This window comes from Rhipicephalus microplus, chromosome X, assembly GCF_043290135.1.
Source record: "Rhipicephalus microplus isolate Deutch F79 chromosome X, USDA_Rmic, whole genome shotgun sequence".
NCBI lineage: Eukaryota > Metazoa > Arthropoda > Arachnida > Ixodida > Ixodidae > Rhipicephalus > Rhipicephalus microplus.
In genome coordinates, this window is record NC_134710.1 from 461566023 (window position 1) to 461588011 (window position 21989).

General features: G+C 48.9%; 1 protein-coding gene across 2 annotated transcripts in view; it reads right to left on the reverse strand.

Annotated features, from left to right (window-relative positions):
• Positions 1 to 8568: 8568 nt before the first annotated feature.
• LOC142776664 (uncharacterized) overlaps positions 8569 to 21989 on the reverse strand; it is a 122592-nt gene continuing 109171 nt past the window's right edge. For both annotated transcript variants that reach the window (XM_075880697.1, XM_075880698.1), the window contains one exon: positions 8569 to 8866. In XM_075880697.1, coding sequence (XP_075736812.1) covers positions 8675 to 8866 — 192 coding nt within the window. In that variant the 3' untranslated portion in view covers positions 8569 to 8674. The remainder of the gene's footprint in view (positions 8867 to 21989) is intronic.

The following is a 21989-nucleotide window of genomic DNA, read 5'->3' on the forward strand; positions in this document are numbered from 1 at the left end:
TTATTTTCTTTATGAATCTTAGGCAGCATGTAAAAACGACCAGGCGCCGGTTGTACCGTAATAAGTGCCTTTTTAAGCTTTGAATTAATGGCGCCTTCCCGTGTGATATTCTCTAGGGTTGTTACAATGATCTTTTTGTGCTCCGTGGTAGGGTCGAAGTCGAGGTGTTTGTAGAATTGTTTGTTATTTAGGGTTCGCTTGCCTTCCTCAATGTAGTCCGATCTATTCAGAACAACAATCGCGCCTCCTTTGTCTGCTGGTTTAATGATGAGATCTTCGCAGTTGCTCAACATGAGTAGTGCCTCTTTCTCTCTTTTTGATACGTTATTCACGCTTTCTTTGTGCACCCTGTACGCATGTATAACATCTTTTTGAATCGCGTCTATATAGAGATCCAGATGTCGATCTCTGTTGGCGTCTGGGGTCCATTGCCGTCCGATTACCCCACGAAAAAGTGCGTTATCTTTTTCGGGTTTATCAAAGAAATATTCCTCCAATCTTAGATTTCGTGCGAAGTTGTCTAGGTCTTTTAGGAGCGTGAATTCATCATACCTTCCGTTGCCAGGGCAGAGTGTAAGTCCGCGTGATAGTATACTCAATTCTTCTTTGCAAAGTTCTTTGTCGGAAAGGTTAATAACGTTTGGCTCTTCGGGGTGTATTGGCATATTTTTTTGAACGTGAGATGATTTGATATTTTTTCTGTAAGCAGCAGTGGGTATAGCTTGTGACACATTGTCCCACGCAAATTTCTTCCTCTTAAGGTTTTCAATTTCTTCCGTTTTTTTTTTGTGCTCAAATACGTCTAGTTCTTTAGTTTCCCACTCCGAAAGAGAAAAGTTATTCCTTAAATACCGCTCCTCGTCTGTCAGTGCGTTTAGAGTCTTTCTACAGTGTTCAATGGTGACCTTCGTTAGCTCCTGTGTGGCGTGATCGAGAATTTCGTTCCACCGTTTCATTTCCCTTTCGGCAAAGTTATGCATCGATAGTGTTAGCGACAAGTGCAGCCCCTTCGGAGCCGTACCCGCCAGTACATATTGCTCGAGGCTTTGCACGTGAAGTTCGTGCCGTATTCTTTTGTCAATCATTTTTCTAAGTTTAAGAAAATTTGGACCAGTTCTATGGCCTAGTTCATCTGAAACGGACGGAGTTTGCCCACTCGCACCGCCAGTATGTCACTTTGCACAGACGCGGCGAATAGGGCCCCAAGGTGCCCGAAACGTCGGCACAATAAACAGTTGTTATGTGAAAGCGCATCTACTTTCATACTTTCATATTTATAACCTTGCGGCATATATATATATATATATATATATATATATATATATATATATATATATATATATATATATATACATACATATATTGCTAACTTGAGAAAGAAGGCCTCTTTACGTTAGGTGCACATCAGGTGGGAAGAGTACTTCTATTACTTGCCAAGATTGTAGCCCCTTCAGGTGGGAATCATATGCACTGTTGATGTGTCAAATTCACATAGCATAATTCCAAGACACTTGATCAATATCCAAGGAAGGAAATTATGTTCTTTTGCGTGAGTTTCAGCAACTCATTGTGATTTGTATGTAAATGAATACTTCATCATTCTTGGCTGTCATGTTTTATGGAAGCACAGTGGCGTGAGCGTGCGTGTTTTTCTTGTTATTAACGATTTGCCCTACGTATTCACGTTTCTTCTTTTTTCTTGCGTCGTACTGCTCGTATCGCGCAGCCTACCTTTTTGGGCACACGTAAAAAAGTGCATAAAAAAGAAGCGTTCCACGCCAAAATTCGCGTTCGCAACGAGCTGGGCACCGACAGGTTGCCCTACGACGTCCACACACTCCGCAACACCTTACCAACCGTTCGCTGCGATGTTATTGGGAATTCGTGTGGTCGTTGCATGAATATTATAGCGTGTGCGTGCGTGCGTGCGTGCGCACGTGCGTCTGTGTGTTAGATCACGGCAACTGCATATGTTGTATGATTCAGTCACCGTAACGCCACTGACGACCCCTGCTCTTCCCACACGTCAAGCAGCAGCAAGTGCCGTTAACACGTACTGTGCTGTGAACGCAAAACAGATTCGAATTGGTCGCGTAGATAGCTAGCTTGACACATGATACGATAAGATTTGCGTCAGATATTCGACGTCTATACGCACGCGTATGACAGTGGTGTCCGCAGCAGCTTCGTCATACGTACGGATAGCACCGCATCGGACGTCACGTCTGACAGAGAAACTTGATCGGTAATTTTTTCTCAATTAAATAGTCTACCTTGCACAACTTCAACCAACGATTATGCATATCAACGAGCTCTTCATGGTTTAATGACGAAAAGATGATTGATTGATTGATTGATATGTGGAGTTTAACGTCCCAAAACCACTATATGATTATGAGAAATGACGAAAAGATAGTTCTAATGTTGTGCCCGGCACATATATTACTCTCTCTCGCACTTGAAAAATCGGCGCCTGATTTGGGGCCAGAACAGCGCCAAAAAGCAGCAGACGTAGAAATTGACTCATATTCTAATTTTATGACATCGCGATGTTGACTTTTCAGCTGACGCCCGCAATAATGGTCGAACGGCAGGCCAATAATGCCGGTCTTATTGGATAGCTCCACCCATATGGGCTGCTACTTGAGCAACCTGGCCCGATGTGTCCGTTTTAATAGGCCGGCACAGCCTATATGGGCGGAAAGTTCTGAAAGCTGGCCCAATATAACCAATCTAATAGACTGGCACAACCATCATTGGCAGAATGTTGTTAATGATAGTCCAACATAGCCGTTCTATTCGGCTTGCACAACCAATATTGGGGGTACGTTGTCAATGCTGGTCCAACGTCGCCGTTCTATTTGGCTGGCACAGCCAATCTGGCGGTACGTTGTGAAAACTGGGCCGTTCATGGGCTGGCAATGCTGATCTATCCCCAATATCGGGCCAACCTTCTGTGCTGCCTGGGTAATTATTGCCGTTCTTGAAGGTGTGCCCGTAGATGCCCTTATTGATGCTGGTGCCACCATTTCTGTCATTGCTGAAAAAGTTTGCCGTTCAATTCGAAAAGTGACAACGCCTTACTTGGGATTTGTTTCATCGTTTTAACGTTGTACCCATAGAAAAATTTTATGATTGGAAACTAGCTATCAGCTATAAAAAGGCTGTTTATAAAAATCAGCATGACCTTCTAAATCTTGCTAATCTAAGAGGAAATGTTCCTTTCTATTCTCTCCGCAAACAAGACTTCTGAAACATCCCCTTCTGCCGAACTGAATACGGACGACAAATGTTACAGTATTGTTTGCCTCACTTGCTAAATACTCTCCTCAGAAGCGAAATAGAAGTAGAGAAACGCAGTATAAGTCATATTAAAAAACACTTCCTGTAACCAATCACCGTAAAAAAAAAATTTGCTGTAGTGTATGAAGAGAGATATATTTACATTGCTTTTGTTTGTTTGATGTTTGCCTGTTGTTTTTGAATAAATTGTCGGGTCAAATCATTATCTTTATCGATTGACTATCGGAATGAACATTTACACATACCCTGTATCATTGTTGTAACGCGCTGGTATGATTCCGTGAGAGTATCTGTGTTAGTATTTTTTTTTCATGTATGTAACGCGCTAGTTTGTTTTCTGATAGCGTTTTCACATCTTTGTGTGTCTCTACTGTTATGCCTCGTATATGGGCGCTTGGGCTTTCCTCAAGCGAATTGTTTCACTTTTTCGCCCAAGCTTGCCCACATCTTCAGGATGTAAATAAACTTTGATTTGATTTGATTTGATTTGGGTTTCTTGCCTTTATACTGCCACTGCACAGCCTATGCAGCCTGTGGCTGCGTGTACCGCCAGACTTGTAATTCAAGGAGTGCCCTACACAATGCAGTTCGCAGTACTCCCGCACTGTTCTCACGACATCATTTTAGGTTGCGATTTACTCTCCCATCACCAAGCCGTCATTCATTGCACCCACGCTGAAGTCGTCTTTTGTTCCCTTGGTGATAGTTAGTATGAGGCACCAATTACGAGCATGTTGGGTGTAGCGCAATCAATGCGGCTGATGTAGAGCGCGTAGCCAGTTTCCGACCGGTCAACTAGCGAAGCCGAGCGGTTCCGCGAAGACGAACGGCGAAGCCCCCGAGCATGGAAAAGAAAGGAGCCGCCTTCGTTCTCACGGTTCACAAGCGAAGCCGTCAAAGTAATCGCCGTTCGGGACTAGAAGGAGAAGGCTTACTCGGAAAAGCGTCTAGTAAGAGGCAGGTCAGGCGCCACCATCTTAGTTTAAGCCATTGTTGGCATGCACGCGTGTCATTGAGAATGACGCGGGGACACGACCACTTGGCTGACCCAGGCATAGTTGCGGTAGGGAGACGAGCATAATCTCCCCCGCTGTGGTTAGGTTGTCGGGGCGCCTCGCTGTCGCATGCACACCTGGTAAGCGCATGGAGCCCAACAGTGTACCCACCGCTCTTAAGGAGGCTTCTACGAAGCACGAAATAATGAGAGAACTGACTGGGCTCGAGCGTGGGAGCGGCTGCTGACGGAAGTCGGCCGACGGAGGCAGCACGGCCTGGCATGGGAGAGAGAGGCACACGCGCAGAACCTATCTCTTTGCGTGTTTTATTTGGTAACGTGGTTTTAACCAATGTATTACCTGTTATGAAGGTGTTTCTGCGATTGGTTGTGAAGATGCGAGTGCCAACATGTGATTGGTGTTTGTAAAGACAATTTGTTCAACCTAGGGTTGAAAAGAGGATGTTTGAATTTGAAATGAGAACAGATGTTCGGGCTTGGACTCGGGCAGAAGCCTGAGGCTGCAATAAAGCGTCTCTTTACCGGACTACGGCTCTTCCTTCGCGCTGCCACCGTGCACTCGAGTCATCGAGGGGACCCATTCCGAACCTCAAACATCTTCCCTCCTTAGCTAGTGTTGAAGCTAGTCGAGGAGGAGGAAATTAACTGATTTTATACCTGCGGACGATCGCCCTTCCTGCGCGAAATTGGTTGTTAGGGACGACACCCAGATCCCTCCACGTGCTACTGTCTTCGCACCTGTGTCGTGTTCCGCCGTCGTCGACGCTACCTTATTCTTCACACCTCCCGCTGCTTTCGTTCATCGCCACCTATCACCGCTCCCAATTGCTCTCCTTACTCTTCAAGGTGGTGCGACCGACATGCCTGTGGGGAATCCGTTCTCATTCACGATTACGCTGCTTCGGGGTAAATATATCGGCTCAATAGAATCATTCGAAGCCATCGCTACACTTGAAGTTCCTGATGGATCATCGGAAGTCCGCACCCTCTCCTGTAGTTCCGTCCCTGCCCTTCCACTGCCGACATTTTCAACCGTGTCATCGACAAAGGCCTAAACTCACAACAGAAGTGTGAGCTTTTGAGCCTCCTTGACAAGTTTTGGTCATCTTTTGAAAGTCACAGCGCCACCTTAGGTGAAACATAGTGTATGCCACAAGGTCGAACATACTGTACGTCACTTGAGGTCGAATACTGTATGCCACAAGATCGGCACAGGCAATCACCCACCACTACGGCAGCAACCGTACCGTTTTTCGCCCACTGAATGCCGTGTCATCGATGAAGAAGTAGGTGACATGCCAAAGCGTGGCGTCGTTCAAGTATCAAACAGTCCTTGGGCATCGACGGTTGTTTTAGTTAAAAATAAGGATGGCACGATACGCTTTTGCGTAGATTATCGTCGTCTAAACAAAATAACCCGAAAGGATGTTTATCCTTTGCCTCAGATCGATGACGCCCTCGACTCTTTACAAGGCGCAGTGTTCTTTTCTTCCCTTGATCTACGCTCTGGGTGTTGGAAAGTGCCCATGTATCCGGATGATAGGCCAAAAATGCCTTTGTTACACCGACGGCTTATGCGAATTTAACGTGATGCCATTCGGCCTATGCAATGCGCCAGCCACATTTGAGTGCATGATGGACACTATCCTACGAGGCCTCAAATGGAACACGTGTTTGTGCCGCTTAGATGATGGGGTGGAATTCTCGCCCGATTTTCCCAGGCACCTTCGTCACTTGGAACAGGTTCTACGCTGCCTCTCTGCAGCAGGCCTCCAACTAAACTTGAAGAAGTGTCACTTTTGAACACGTAAGCTGACCACTCTCGGACACGTCGTGTCGAAGAATGGCGTTCTCCCTGACCCCGCTAAGCTACGTGCTGCTTGCGAGTTCCCGAGGCCCGCGTCTCGCAAGGAGCTGCGTAGTTTCATTGGGCTTTGCTCATACTTCCGCCGCTTCGTACGGGATTTCGCGTCGGTGATGGCATCTTTAACAGACCTACTTCAAGGAGACCGAAATCTATCTGCGTGGTCTCCAGCCTGCGACAGTGCCTTTGCGAAGCTCTGTGAACTGCTTACAACAACACCCATACTGCGTCATTTCGATTCGAGCGCTCCCACGGAAATCCACAAAACCAATGACTTAGCTAGCGTAGGTATAGGAACCTGGTATTTGTACACCTGAATATGAGGGCAGCTGCTCCCTTAGTCGCCGAAGAGGCAGGGGGGGGGGGGGGCAATGTCAACTTCATAGAATAACATAATAGGGAGGGGGCGCTAAGTTAGCCCTTACATTGACGTTACAGGGGGGGGGAGGGGGGCACTGCGATACACCTTTGCCCCCTCCCCCTCCCCGCTTAATGAGAATCCTGCGCACGCCTATTTGATAGATGTGCAGTATCGTAGACGTGAATTTTCGTTCGCGGGAGCGGCGCATCCATTGATGTTGATTTTTGGTGCATACTGCTGTAGTTAGTTTGGTCACTGTGATATCAGTTACTTCTCAAATAGTCAAAACTGTGGCGGGTGAAGCACAATGAATATTTTAACGTGATATCATATCTTCGAAAGGGTATTAACCTACTCCAGTTGGTAACGCGTCGATCTGTGCTGAACTTGGACAGTGTTAAAACAAAAGATCAAGTAACACTGTGCATCAGCCTTGGACGCGTTAGTGTCGACGCGGTCGACGCGTGCCAGTGGTTGCGCTCCCTTTTGCTCCACCGACGCGACTAGACGCTTTTGAAGCCTAGGTGGTTGGCACTTGACCCTTATTTCGTTTTTTTTTCTGTATTAAACGTTTTTCCATCCATCCAGTCGTATTCCAATACAGGCAGATACACCACCACGATTCACACTTTCAGCCTTAATATATAACTGCACGATGATCCTTATCCTCAACCAATAAACACCATTAGCTGAGCGTAGCTTACGATCAGCTGGCGTACGTGCAGCGCCTGAGACAGTTCGAAGAAGTGCTAAGATTTCGCGTTTTTGACAAGCGCGTCTTATTGAGACACAATCACGACAGTGAAACCCAACGGGTGCAACTCCACGCTCCACTCAATCGCCTTCACAGGCGGAGCGGAGCGATAGATGAATTCAACGTTCCGCTGCTCTATCATTTTGCTTGCGGCAAAAAATACGATGGTAGTTGTGCATGCGCTAAAAACGACTATGGAAAAGGATGAAGAAGAAGAACTTGCTTGGGCGTTCTATTAAAGAAGAGACCGATCTGCTTGTGGTAGGTCTACTTATACGGCAAGACGTCTGTTTTGACGTCGTGACAATATTGCGCATTTTTGGAAATCGCTAGCATACAAAGGTCTCACTGGAGCGGGCCGTACACGCTCAGCTAAATGTGCGTAATTTTTAGACCACATCAGCCCAATGGGCTCGTGTGCTAACCTCTAAAAAACGTATTCGGCAGCTTCGAAATTGTGGTGTCGATAATGACAGAACAGCTGTCCTGGGTGGCCTTCTTATTTTTTTAGTGTTCCTTAGCAAGTTTTCTGTTTATGCCTGACTTTTTTGTTTCTTGTGTTTGTTTGTTTCTACGGCTTTCTATATTCATATATTTGTTTCTCCCTGTTTCTGTATGACTTTCACTTTCAGCTTTTTTTGTATGTCTAAATTAGTCCGTATTTCCTTCTTTCTTTTTCTACCTTGCTCTGTGTTCTCATTCTTTTCAGTGCCTGCTTTTTTCTGTCTGTTTCTATATTCATCTATTTTTCTGTCTTTCTATTTTTTCACCCCTTATTCCGTTTAGTTCTTCTTTGTAGTTTATGTCTTTCTTTCTCTCTCTATTTTTCTCTTTCTCTCTAGTTCTCCGCTTCTCCGAGGAAAGTTTTTGAATTACGCTCGCATCTGTTGTACTCGTAGTCAGAAGGGAGGCTTGCCCAGTTCCTGGGGTGTATATCCGCCCCAGCATTTTTGTTCCGGTTGGACAGAAAAGACTGGCGTAAACAGCTCTGCTGTTAGAAATACTTGTTCATGTCTGTGCTCAGGCAGACACTCATACGCACAGATTGAAAAATCATTATCTTACAATGTAGACGATGTCCGATAAAAGTTGGCTTTCATGGTTTTAGTTATTTCGTATCAATGCTAGAAGTATATACGCACTAGCATGCATCTAGTCACTTTAAGTAAAGCTTTCAGTCGAGTTGTCGGTGCTTTGTGAAGCTATACCCCAATTTGGCAGTCCTGTTGGAACTTCCCGACTGGTTTCAGAGACTGAGCCAAAGCCAAACATACAAACACCAGAAAGTGGACGTTTATCTCGAGTAACTCATGATGTTCATGACAACCATAGCCCCTTCTGCGATGGGTTTTGTCGTTGCTGCCGAAAATGGTAGGCTTAGTAACCACCACCATGGCCTCCTCCGTAATATCCCAGCGGCAGGTAACCATAGCCCCTTTGGTCGTAGCGCACGCTGACACCAAAGTGGCCATATTTGTCCTTGTGCAGAGTGACGTCAGGGCCGCCGCCGCCGAGATAACCGGCGGCCACGATGGGCAGCAGGAAGGCTGCACAAACTGCAAGCACGAGCTGCGTGGTATAGAGAGTGTGTTCATAAGCACGGAGCATTCCGCATGCATTTTCGAGAACTCTGCACTATAAATAAAATAATTATTACGTTAGTGAGCTTTGTATTAATGAATAGGCGAATTAGCAACTAGATTGCGGGCATTATTTTTGTTGTGTTCCGTTATACGTTTACTAACACATTTACTTTAGTATAGGACCCCAATTATCTTCTACATTTACTGAACATATATAAGCTTCGACATGACACTTGAGAATAGCGACTCGGCTCCTATAAAAAGTATTATGTTCCTGCTGTTGTAACAGTCACGGCTAGTTTACTTGATCCAGGATATTTCATTGTTTCCGTTGTGTGCCACTATTCGTATTGTCACGGTGTTGTGACGCTGCTGAAGGCAGAGACGGCTTGTCTAAAATGAAACTGTTTATTTGGCCTATCTTGTGACCGGTATACGGAGAGACAGGTCATAGCGAAACTCACTGACAATGTCAGCGACAAACAGCGTGGGCTGTCGATCAACTGACAAGAGGCGAAGTGCGTCGGTATGTATGTATGTGCCATCGAGTATTCCAGCCTTATCACTGGGCGTCACGCAAGCTCTGGAATAATCTCGAGTGTTCGCGTCTTGTGCGCAATCTTAGCAGAACGATGTGATATTCGTCACATTCTAGAATAATAAGGTGCAATTTGCGCTTAGCATTCCTGTCAGGCTTTGCGGTCGAAAACCGAATGAAACGAAAAGAAGAATAAGGAACGCGCGTGACAGTATTACCTATCCAATAAAATAGCAAGCACGTGCGGTAACCGACGCTCATTTTTCATATATTCATTGTTACTGTTCAAATAGCGAGCTAGCGTAACACTGAAATGTTACGCAACTCGAGGAGAATTAGGAATGCTACACTAAAGCAATGAGTATTTTCCCCTGAAGTGACGCACTTCATCCCCTGAGCACTTCACTGTTCAATCTAATGGGCAAAGATACTTGTACCTACAATGCAATGTACAACACGCGTACGAAGCCCTTGTCCGCGGTCCATTCGCTAGCAGTCCAGCCCACACATGACTGTCTCCACCCCATGGTTAACCCGAAATACACTATTACATGTCGCGTTACAACTACGCTGAGATGGAATGTAGTTGTGGATGTGTTGTCGGTGAAATGCACACGAGCGAATTGCAAAAAAATCTTCAAAATCAGCACAACGCTACAAGCAGGACGCACATTATGGCGTACATGACTTCCATCTTATGATTATCATGTTTAGACGTGTCATTTACCTTCATCGTCTATTCACGTCAAGTGATACCGAATTTGGTACATGTGGAGCTTGCGAAACGGCCGCGAGCACGCTATTACCGTAGTATGTAGTCATGTTTTTCATGACACACGTGTCATTTACCTTTGCCGTCCATTCGCGTTAGGTACAGCAAATTTGGTAGATATAGAGCTAACGGAATGACCACGAGCACGCTATGAGCGTAGCATGTAGTCATGTTTTACATGACACACATGTAACGATTATTATGTTTCAATGGGTCATTTACCTTCGCCGTCTATACAAAATACGTAATACCAAATTCAGCAGATTTAGAGCTAGCGAAACGGCCGCGAGCACGCTATGAGCGTAGCGTGTAGTCAATTTTACATGACACACGCGTCATAATGATCATGTTGGACGTGTCATTTACCTACATCGTCTATTCACGTCACGTGATACCAAATTTGGTATATGTGGAGCTTGCGAAACGGCTGCGGGCACGCTACGAGCGTAGCATGCAGTCATGTTTTGTTCCACTGTGGTGGTCTAGTAGCTAAGGTACTGGGCAGCTGGCCCGCTGTCACAAACGAGTGCTTCGAAAAAGCGCGCGCTGCCAAATTCTCAAGCGCAGAGAGGCGCCTCAATATCAACAATAAAGAAGAAAACAAGCATCCAAAGACTCCCCGGGCGCGCCGTCTCTCCCATCTCGGAAGCATAGTTTCGCCGAACAACCTCCTCAGACCAGCGGCCGAGCAAGCCCTGGAAGGTTCTTGAAGGAAAAAGGCGTGGTGATGCAGAGTTACGTCACGTGTCACGAACGGCCCTCGAAGCGTCTCGCTCTTTCCCCAGCCTTGGCTGTGCATCGCACCGACGAAACGATGAGAATTTTCTGGAATCTAGCGTGAAAGGTATTTAAGCGAGCAGCGGAGAAGGGAGACCAGGAGAAGAAGAAAGTTTGCGCCCGTGTGCGTAGGCAGAAGATGAAAATTTTGCGCAAGTGTGCGTAGGGTCATTCCGCCGTATCGTATCAGCGATGGTTTTGTCCTTAGCGACAAAGCAGGTAATGAAGAGGATTTCCATCTGAGGGGTAAAGACTCGTGCTACAAGCAGAAGAGTGTGAGACTACCACCTGAGAGCGAAGACGCGTCCTGTAATCCCAACGCGTGAGAAGCCGACGTGTTACCGGCGAAGTTTGGTGCTTGGAGAGCGGCCAATCGAAGACGCGAGGTTTCTGGAAAAGAACTTCGGGGGCAGTGGAACGACAACAGCGCTGGGCTTTTAGTGAGTGATTCTCGGAAGAGTATCATTCAGACTCAAGTTTGTCCCAAGGATTTTGGACTGAATAAGCTTTCGAACTCTTTAGTCTAAGTATCTTGGTTGTTCGATGCATGTGATTGCATTGTAGTGCTTATTGTTGTGTCCGTTGATTCGAGTGTATCTGATCGTACTGTGTAGTACGTTGTTTGATTGTTCACATATCGTATTCAACTATTGTCGAGTGTGCATATTTGTGTATTGTTTCGATCTGCCATAATTGAGAATATAATTTTATTTTGTTTATCAACTCTCGGCCCTGACTTGTTCTTTTGGCCACAGCTGGCGTCCCTTGGCGCGGCAAATTGGACCACTTCTAAATTGTCCACGCTTTCGTAGTGCAGTTCAGGGGGCCGATACTTCAGCCCTTGGAATTAACCCGGCGATCGCCTCCCTAACTAACGACACCTGTGACACCAGCAAGTCGCGGGATCGAATCTCAGCTGCGGTGGCTGGCTTTCCGATGGAGGCCAAATTGTTGTAGGCCATGTGCTTAGATTTAGGAGCACGTTGAGGAACCCCAGGTGGTCGAAATTTCCGGAGTCCTCCACTACGGCGTCCCTCATAATCAAATGATGGTTTTGGGACGTTAAACGCCACATATCAACCAATCAATCAGTAGTCATGTTTTACATGACACACGTGTCACGATTATCATGTTTGGACGTGTAATTTCCCACGTCGTCTATTCACATCACGTGATACCAAATTTGGTAGATGTGGAGCTAGCGAAACGGCCGCGAGAGCGCCATGAGCGTAGCATGTAGTCATGTTTTACATGACACACGCTTCACGATTATAATGTTTGGACGTGTCATTTACCTTCGCCGTCTATTCACGTTACGTACATCAAATTTGGTAGATGTGGAGCTAGCGAAATGGCCGTGAGCAAGCTATGAGCGTAGCATGTTGTAATGTTTTACATAACGCAAGTATCATGATTGTTACGTTTAAACGTGTCATTTGCCTTGGTCGTCCATTCACGTCACGGGATACCGAATTTGGTATATGTCATGGAAGAAAGAACGGTAGGAGAGGGCATGCCCAGCCGGCGCGCTACGCGAAAAGTGTGGAGGAAATGACATCATGGCGGCCATATTCACGGGGCACTATGGCGGCGTTGCTATGGTTACGTGTTGCGCAGTGGACTGGTCTAGCAGTGAGCGGCCGTGGCTGGCGGCGGCATGTGTGCCTCCCCAGGTCTCGTGCTGAGTCGTGGTTTGGCGGACAATATCAGTGCTCTGCGCCGCGTTATTGGATACGCAGTGTTCTCCTGGCAGTTACGGTACTCTTACCAACATTTACAAAACATTTTGTCCATAACGAGGTTTCAACAGTGCGTAGAACGAGTGAATATCCATGCGTTGTGTGGCAGATGACGTGGATGAAGCAATTAGTGTGCAGCGAATTTGCGTTGGGCAGCATGATAAAGCGGAACGACGACGAACGCCTTTCTGGTCAGTGACGGCTGGGCAGTGCTCCAGCTTGTGACAACGGACGACGCTGTTGAGCCCAGCAAGACGCAATGAGGACCATGTGCCATACGTAGTTTCGTGCGGTGTGTGTACAGTAGCAACTTGCATGTGCGTAATAAAAATGGCAGCATATCCACGGAGTGAATGATGGAGAGTGGGGCGAAGCATTCGTCCGTCCATGCGTCCGTCTGTGTGACCGTCCATGCGTCTGTTTGTGCGCCCGTCCCTGCGTTCTTTCGTGCATCTGCCCCTGTGTCCGTTCATGCGTCCATCCATGCATCTGTTTGTGTGTCCGTTCGTTCATCTATTCAACACTCCAAGTCCCACCATCTCGCATCTTTTTATCATATATTCCCCATATAGGAGCACCGCCATCCAGCGGACATTCCAAGGACTAAACGAGAGGTGGCACACGCACACTTTCTTACGGCCTGCGCTTTGGGTCCACTTCCCACCTTTAACCACCTCGAGTTCATGGTATATTCTAGTTCACTGTATTTATGGCACTGCGACCAAACGCTCGCTAAACCTTTCGAAAACCAAGGAGGTTACGCCCAGCGAGTATAACGTAGCGACCTTTCCCTGCCAGATAGGGCTCAATTTACATGCCAATGGCTGCTAATGAGAAATGAGAGACAGGAGAATTCGGCTTTTACTTTCTTACGGCTTGCGCTTCGTATCTACTTCTCATTTTTAACCACCTTGAGTTCATTCATGGTGTATACAAGTTCATTTTATTCATGGCACTGCGGCTCAACGCTCGCTAAACCTTTCTAAAGCTAAGGAGGTTACACCCAGCGAGTATAATGTAGCATCCCTTTCTTGTCCGATAGTGCTCAATGTACATGCCAATGGCTGCTAATGGGGATCGCAGCGTGCGCGTTGACTAAAAGCCGAATGCTCATGTCTCTCATTCCCCATTAGCAGCCATTGGCATGTACATTGAGCACTTTTTTTTATTGTTAAACAACGCACAAAAGAAATCTCTCACTGGCACCACCTTGGAGGTCAAGTGTTATACCTGTTTCGGGTATGTGCCACTGGTGGTTACATACGAGGGACGCCCAAGCCACGCCATAAGGAGCTTCGCCCCTAAAACACCTTTTCTCTTCCGCTTCGTATACTCTCCCCAGCATAGCATGTAATCTCAACGTAACAGCAACCACGTTCAAGTGTCACTTGCACCGTGCTCAAAGTCACCATGGTCGCAGAATGCTGACACAGAACAGAGACACAGTGGCCGGATGCTGCGTCAGCCACATGGCGGAACGCAACCGTAAAAGGCGCACGACCGATCGTGTTGTCTGTAGAGTTGCTGAATTGATGACGTGAAAACACTCGCCGTTGTCAGTGCACCTAGCGCGCGTTCTCTTGTACTTGCTTCATTGTCGGTGAGCTGTTACTCGCTGTTAACACTCGGACGAAATGATTTCGCCGAAGGTGTCGCGCTGGCCCAGAGTGTTGAGCCCCGTTCCATTAGTTTCGGATTGTCATGACACGCGCACTGCGCATCTCACGTGCTTTCCGAGCCGGAGCATTGTGCTTTACATTCAGATGTAAACAAGAAAGGAGAATTTGGCCAGTCAATATGGCCGACTTCCGGCTTCATCGCGGCTTCACAACGAGTGACTTCAGGGCCTCTGCTACCTACCGTTGTCAGAAAGGAAGGGGAGTTGGCACCCGAAAGCGCCGCGTCCCAGAGTACACGTCACTCATCAACCCCTCATCATCCAGTTACTTTCAACCCGGTAGGGGTCCCGCCCTTCGTTAAAGGATGGGTCCTTTTTTGTTTTTGTTGAACGGCCCTACCCGAACAAAGGTGCCGCATCCACGCGGCGCGCAAAGCACCGGGCGGACGCGACATGTGTGGCCGCGAGATGGCCGGTACCTTTCGCAGGCAAGGGGGCCACTCTTTAGTGCCGCTGACGAGGTCAGGGCACACGTAGATGTGGCCTATCTATTGTGACCGGAGGTCGAAGACCCCCGTGGTTCCCGCTCAAAGCGAGCGGTTGCTCTACGTCCCCGCGGCACGACGAAAACAATCGGCGTGCGCGAGAAACACGTAGCAGACTTGTGCCCACTAACTACCTGCCAGAGAGCGGTTTGAATTGCGCGCGCGTCGCAGCAGTCGCGCGCGCAACAGACCCGAATACACAACGCCGGCGGTGGGGCTAGCGAGGTCTAGCCAATACAAGCGAGGGAAACGAGTTTAGAGGTCCGTTCGATTCGCTTGCACCACGTGAACCAGTTCACGAGGTGCTGCACCTTACCATTCGTTTCAGCGGTGCAGCATTGACGACCGCTGAACCCTGCCATTCGTTTCGAAAGGTGCAGAAGAGGTGCAGCACCGGTTCACGATTTTCCTGCACCTCCTTCGCTGACGGTGCCGGCTTGGTGCAGGCGCGCGTGCAGCTGAGCAGACACGCAGCACTTAAGACGTAGGTGGCTTAGGCGCCGTACCCGCCTCTACAAATGCGGTGTGTTTTGCCAAGATGTTTGCGACTCATAAATTGTCCGCATGTGCGTTTCGCCATAGGTCAGTGTTTGCTGAATGGTGTAAATTAACCGAAAAGAAATAAGGCCAACACCTTGTCGGCACATCGTCATTTGTTTCGGGTGTCGTGCTGTGCCTGCACCGCTGAACTCACGCTGCACAATTTCTGAACTTCGCGTGCACAGCCGTGAACCGGTTCCTACCGGTGCAGGTGAATCGAACACACCTAAGATTGCAGGGGAAAGAGTGCATGCTTTCTCTCTCTAAAGAAAAGTGGGAGAGGAGGAGGTAGCGCCGCTCTGCGAAGGAAAACGCTTTCCCCCGGAGAAGGGAGGAGGAAGGCGCAGCCGAGCAGGATGTAAACAAATCGCCAGGCGTGGTCGCTTGTCTTAGCGCGGAATGAACGCGCTTGTGGACTTAAACAATGCATGCAGGCGAGTGATGCCTCGCCAAATCGTGCTGCTAGATGTTCCGCCATCATAGCTAAATGGTTAGTTGCCCTTTAGACTCACTGTAGATCACTGGCGGTCGGTGCCAAGTTTCGAGAAACTTCTTCGCGTCTAGGCGATGAGATGAAACCAGAGCTCCTTCTGCACTTTTGCAAGCACTTCGTGAAGGCCCGGCAGTCTCCCCCGGTAAACGGCATCACATCGCGCCAACCAAACTTGGTATAGGCACTCGACGAGAAGAAGCACAAACTGGTTGACCGCGTGAGACTGGAGCGGATTTAAATAACGTACCGTGGGAACTCCCGGGAGCTGAAACCCTGGGAACTCCCGGGAGCTGAAATAAGTCGGCTATCTTTCGGAGTAGGGATTTTGGAAGGGCGCACTCGTGAAAGATGTGAACCGCGTCCTCTCGACTATGACAGAATGGACAAACACCTCGCTGGATGTTTGGTGTGTAGGGTCTGTACATTATTGGCAGACACCCCCTTGCCAGGCGGTAGATCAACAAAGCACGCTTGGCGTGAAGAAAGCTGGCAACGATGAGATGCCAGTTCGGCTTGTGCCGGGACAGGTGAAACACCTTGTAGCGCTCGGGTAGAGGCGAGGTTATGAAGCCGACTAAATCTTGGAGTTGCACCTCAACGACGTCACACTCTGGATGGACGCGCTGAATCTCCGCCAGTGTCCTAGCCGCGCTCGCGTAAAAAGATGACGGGGTTCCCGCACGGGGCACGCCGTGAGAGAGGGCGCCCGCCGAGAACTGCCGTAAGCGCGTGCTAAGGAAGAACGACGCGACGCTTCGAGTGAGGGTCATGTCCGAGTCTAACGCCACACGGGTCCATCTGACGTGAAGCGCTCTGGCCATGAGCCTCAGGTCGGGGACTCTGAGTCCTCCCTGATCTCTGGGCAGCTTCAGGACCGGGCACCCCACGTAAACACATGAACCGCTGCATTGAAAATCGAAGATAGTCTTTTCCAAGCGATTCTTGGTTCGACTCGCGACCGGCATAACACTAGCCACGTAAGTTAAAATGGAGAAGAGCAACGATCTTGCGATCGTTACCCTTGCAGTCAGCGCACGAGAGAGTTTGCCGAACTCCTTGATTCTGGCTTCAAGCCTGTCTTCCGCTATCCGCCAGTTTTCAGGAGTCAGGCCTCCCGGTTCGAAACGGAAACCTAGAATGCGCAGCCTCGCCTTCACGGGTAAGCCATGTACGGAATGCGCGCTACATGGAGCTGAGTTTAAGTACATTACTGCACTTTTCGACCGATTAACGCGTGCGCCATTCGCCTCGCAGTACTCATCTAAAACTTCCAAGACGGTGCAAACCGTCCAATATCATCCTTGTTTGGCGCGTCAAACCCCCAAAACGATTATTGCCTTTTAAACAATGATATATTAGTCGTGTGAAGCATTCAAATGCACTGAGAATGAGTTTAGTACCTTGTTCAGGCCACTGTACATAATGCCTTTTCGTGGCCATTTTATAATAGATAAATATAACATATAATGTTTTATAACTAAGGCTGATTAAAGGTCTTGTGCTACGTCACGAGACACACGTAACCAAGTAGCCCAATATAGTGTTATAGGTTTATATTTATTATAATTCCTCCTGAAACGCAAGTGCTCCTCTGTGCCAGACATGCCCCTGCGAAGTAGGGGCTATATATACACCACGCTTACTGCTTACTGCATGTATACGTGAAAAATAGTGAACCTGTTTGGTCTATATTCATGTCACATCACGCTTCTTACCCGACTTTGTGTAGTATTAAGCTCTTAATTAGCCAACATTAGCAGTGGAGAAATATGCCCAAACTAATGAACTAGGTAGCTTCGGTTACTACTTTTTTTGAAACCTCTAAAAGTTACTACCCCTGGGTGGTAACGGCTCGGGTAGAAACAGTTACAAACTGCTGGTAGTAACAGCAGAGGTAGTAACTGTTACCACCCTCGCTGTTACTAACTGCGCTTACTACCAGGGCTGTAACATATGTGACAAACCATTACTACCCCAAAGTTAGCAAGTACCACCACCTTTTTTCTAAGAGCGTACACCATGCCTTCATTTCCCATCTCTCAGCGCGAGTGACGGCCTTGAGGCCATCCCAGCGTCACTGGAGCGCTACTTCTAGCTCTTTACGAAGCGTAGCCAGCGCGGACGCAATGCCAGGGCCGGTTGACTCCGGCCGAGACAGCAGGAGGATCACACCGGAGATAATTCTGATCTCCGCGCGTTCCTCCCGCGCTCGGCGCTTGCCCCACGACCGAAAGCATTCCGCTGCGTCGGCCTTCACTTCATCCCACTTGTCGCCGTCTAGCTCTCTCTTCGTGTGCTTTGCGCTGTATTAAACGCGCCCCGTCGACGAGTATTTCTCTGTCTTTTAGAAGCCGGGCGTTGAGGCGCCACGGCCGCTTACTCTGAGCTGCGATGTCTGTGCCGGTGAGCTTCAAAATAAGGAGGCAATGGTCGCTTAAAGCCGAGGAGACTAACTATGAGGAATGCATACTGGGAGCCAGTGACGGCGAGACGTAAAAGCGGTCGATCCTGCTTCGCGCGCTCCTACCAGTAGTCATTCCTGACTTGGCCGGCCGAACAGCGCCAAGCATCGATCAGCCCCAGCTCGTCGACCAGCTCGCGCACTACGCCTTCGCCACGCCTATCTCTCCATTTCGGAGGGGTGCCTCTGAACGTTCGGCGGTCAGTACGATCAAGCATGCAATTGAAATCCCCCACCAGTACGACTCCAGTGGGGCCGACTAGGTGGTTATCCAATGCGGCAAAGAAATCTTTCGGTGAGCGGAAGTTGTTTGGAGCGTACACGTTTACGATGCGAACGCCAGAATCGAGATCCATCCACACTAGACGGCCATCAGTGTACCTGAAGTAGCGCAGCACGGAACCCATGAAGCGTGGCATCAAAACGATAGCCACTCCCCGCGAACCGCTCGTGCCGAAACCTCAGTAGGACCTGGTGCCAATCGTCGCGACGAAGGACGTGATCTGACTGAGTCGATGGACGTAAGTTTCCTGTAGTACGAGGATATCTACCTTTATAGCACGAGCTAGCTCGATGACTGCGTTTTGTTTCGCGGAGCGATAGAGGCCGTGACAGTTGAAAGAAGCGATAGTGAGAGAAAGAAAAGCCATAGTTAGAGATTGGAAAAATTGCGCGAGTTGCGTGAAAGAGGCGAACAGAAGGGCGAAGGGAACGGCTATATGCCGATCGCGAGCTAAGCTACGGGCTCTCCCGCGACGGGAGAGACAGGTTTGGACGGGTACGACGTGTCCGAAAGTTCGGAACAGTCGCACGCGACCGACTTCCAGAGGTCGCACGGAGCCGGCCTCCCTGCGTCCATCTTTGAGTCCTCCACAGTGGTAGATGACGACGAATCGTCGTCCACCACTCCGGTTGCTGCGTGGCACTCGGGCGAGGCGCTCTCCGAACGGCTAGAATCGGACGTGGACTTTGACCTTTCCCTCGCGGCCGCCGCTGCCCGTGCTCGGCTGACGCCGCGCTCGTCCTTGGACGTCACTCGTCCTTGGGTTCCGCCACGTGCAGCGCAGCGGCTCCAGATTTGGTGAGAATGACGCGGCCCAGCGGCGACCCCATTGGAGGATTCTGACCTGTTGCGAAGCGCGCCTCCGACGACGTTATGAAGGGCGCCACACATCTCACCACTGCAACGACTGTTTACGAAAGACGGTGACGCCAACACGGTCCCGAAGGCGCCACTGCTTCGCACTCCGCCGGGAAGGTCACCAGCCGTTTGGTAGCGTAGGTTTCTCAGCTCGCGACTGCTTCTGCGCAGAGCTAATAGACGAGCGGACGAGACGACGGTGAGTTAAACAAGGTTTATGTAAAGCATATATTGTCGCGGGTTACAAATGAGAGGGGGTTTATTTAAAAACACGGACAGTGGGGCTTGTAGAGACGCTCTCAGAGAAGGCCGCTAAGATTGTCGTCTTCTTCACTCTGCTGCGCTGCGCCTCTCGAGCAAATCCGCGTTATTTGTTGTCGTCGCTATCTCGCCGCTAAATGCAGCTATGCACGTGGCATTACCCTCCCGCCAGAGTGAGCGTCGTCCCGACGCTAAACAGGTAGAGATGCGGCCATTGAGTGTTTACATCACTGAGAGTGGTAAAGTTTCATGCGGACCACGTGCACTGTCTCAGGAAGATGCTGGCGACATTTCGAACAGGAGGAGGCGTCGGGCACGACTTCGTATGTCACGTCGCTAAGACGACGCAGAACCTTGTAGGGTCCGAAGTATCGGCGTAGAAGTTTCTCTGAGAGGCCTCGTCGCCGTACAGGCAATCAAACCCAGACTCTATCTCCTGGTTGATAAATGACGAATCGATGGCGAAGGTTGTACCGTTGGGCGTCAAGTTGCTACTGGTTCATTATTCTGACGCGGGCAAGCTGCCTTGCTTCTTCGGCGCGCTCAGTGAAGTCTGCGGCGTCTGTCTCTGAATCATTGCAATCGTAAGGCAGCATGGCGTCAAGCATTGTCGTAACTTCTCTGCCATGAATTAGTGCGAACGGCGTCATTTTTGTTGTTTCCTGGCGCGCCGTATTATACGCGAATGTGATGTACGGCAATATTCGGTCCCAATTCTTGTGTTCTACGTCGACGTACATGCAAAGCATATCAGCGATTGTCTTGTTAAGTCTTTCTGTAAGCCCATTCGTTTGTGGGTGGTAAGCTGTCGTCTTCCTATGCGCTGTGCCACTGAGCGTAAGCACAGTGCGCAAAAGCTCGGCTGTAAACGCGGTACCTTTGTCTGTTATGAAGACAGCTGGAGCACCATCTCAGAACAATGTTCTCAATGAAGAACTGGGCCGCTTCAGCTGCAGTGCCACTCGCGATTGCCTTGGTCTCCGCGTATCGGGTGAGGTAGTCCGTCGCCACTATAACCCATTTGTTGCCGCTGTCCGATGTTGGGAATGGGCCTAGCAGATCCATTCCGATTTGAGAAAACGGGGTTTCTGGCACGGGCACAGGATGTAATAGCCCAGCGGGTTTGACAGGTGGTACCTTGCGCCGCTGACAGTCAATGCAGCTTCGGACGTAATGTTTAACCTCTGCGGCGATTCTTGGCCAGTAATATTTTTTTTTGATGCGTGTCAGTGTTCTTGTGAAACCGAGGTGGCCCGCAGTGGCTTCGTCATGGCAGGCTTGCAAAATTTCGCTGCGGAGAGCTACAGGAACTACCAGCAGATAGCTTTTACCTATTGATGAAAAGTTCTTTTTGTACAGAATTCCGTCCCGTAAACAGAATGACGATAAGTTCTTCGAAAACACTCTTGGTGCATTGGCGGCTCGTCCGTTTAAGAATTCTATAAGCGAGTTGAGCTCCCAATCATCTTGTTGTTGCCGAGATATGATAGCTGCATCAACAACTCTCAAAAAACCTGGGAAATCATCATCCTCTATAGCCGGTGATTCAATCGGTGACCTTGACAAACAGTCGGCGTCTAAGTGTTGCCTTCCGGACTTGTAAACTACGGCCATGTTATACTCTTGGAGCCGTAAGCTCCATAGTGCTAAACGTCCAGTTGGGTCTTTCATGTTGGTCAACCAACAAAGAGAGTGATGGTCGATTACGTCTTGGAAAGCGCGGCCATATAAGTACGGGCGGAACTTCGCAGCTGCCCAAACGACGGCCAGACACTCCTTCTGCGTTGTTGAGTAGTTGGACTCGGCGCGTGTCAACGTTCTGCTAGCGTAGGCAACCACTCTCTCCACACCATCTTGGCATTGGACAAGAACAGCACCTAGGCCCACAATGCTGGAGTCTGTATGGATGGCTGTTTGTGCATTCTGGTCGAAGTGAGCGAGGACAGGTGGAGTTTGTAGACGCTGTCGCAGCTCGTTGAATGAAGCTTCTTGCTCTTCACCCCATACAAATGCGATGTCTTCCCTTGTAAGGCGGTTGAGTGGAGAAGCGATGTGTGCAAAGCCTGCTATAAATCGCCGGTAGTAGGCGCAGAGACCCAGAAAACGCCTGACCGCTTTCTTATCAACAGGCCTTGCGAACTTTGCGACGGCTGCTGTTTTATCTGGGTCAGGCTTCACACCTTCGCGACTGATCACGTGTCCCAGGAACTGGAGTTCTTCGAAG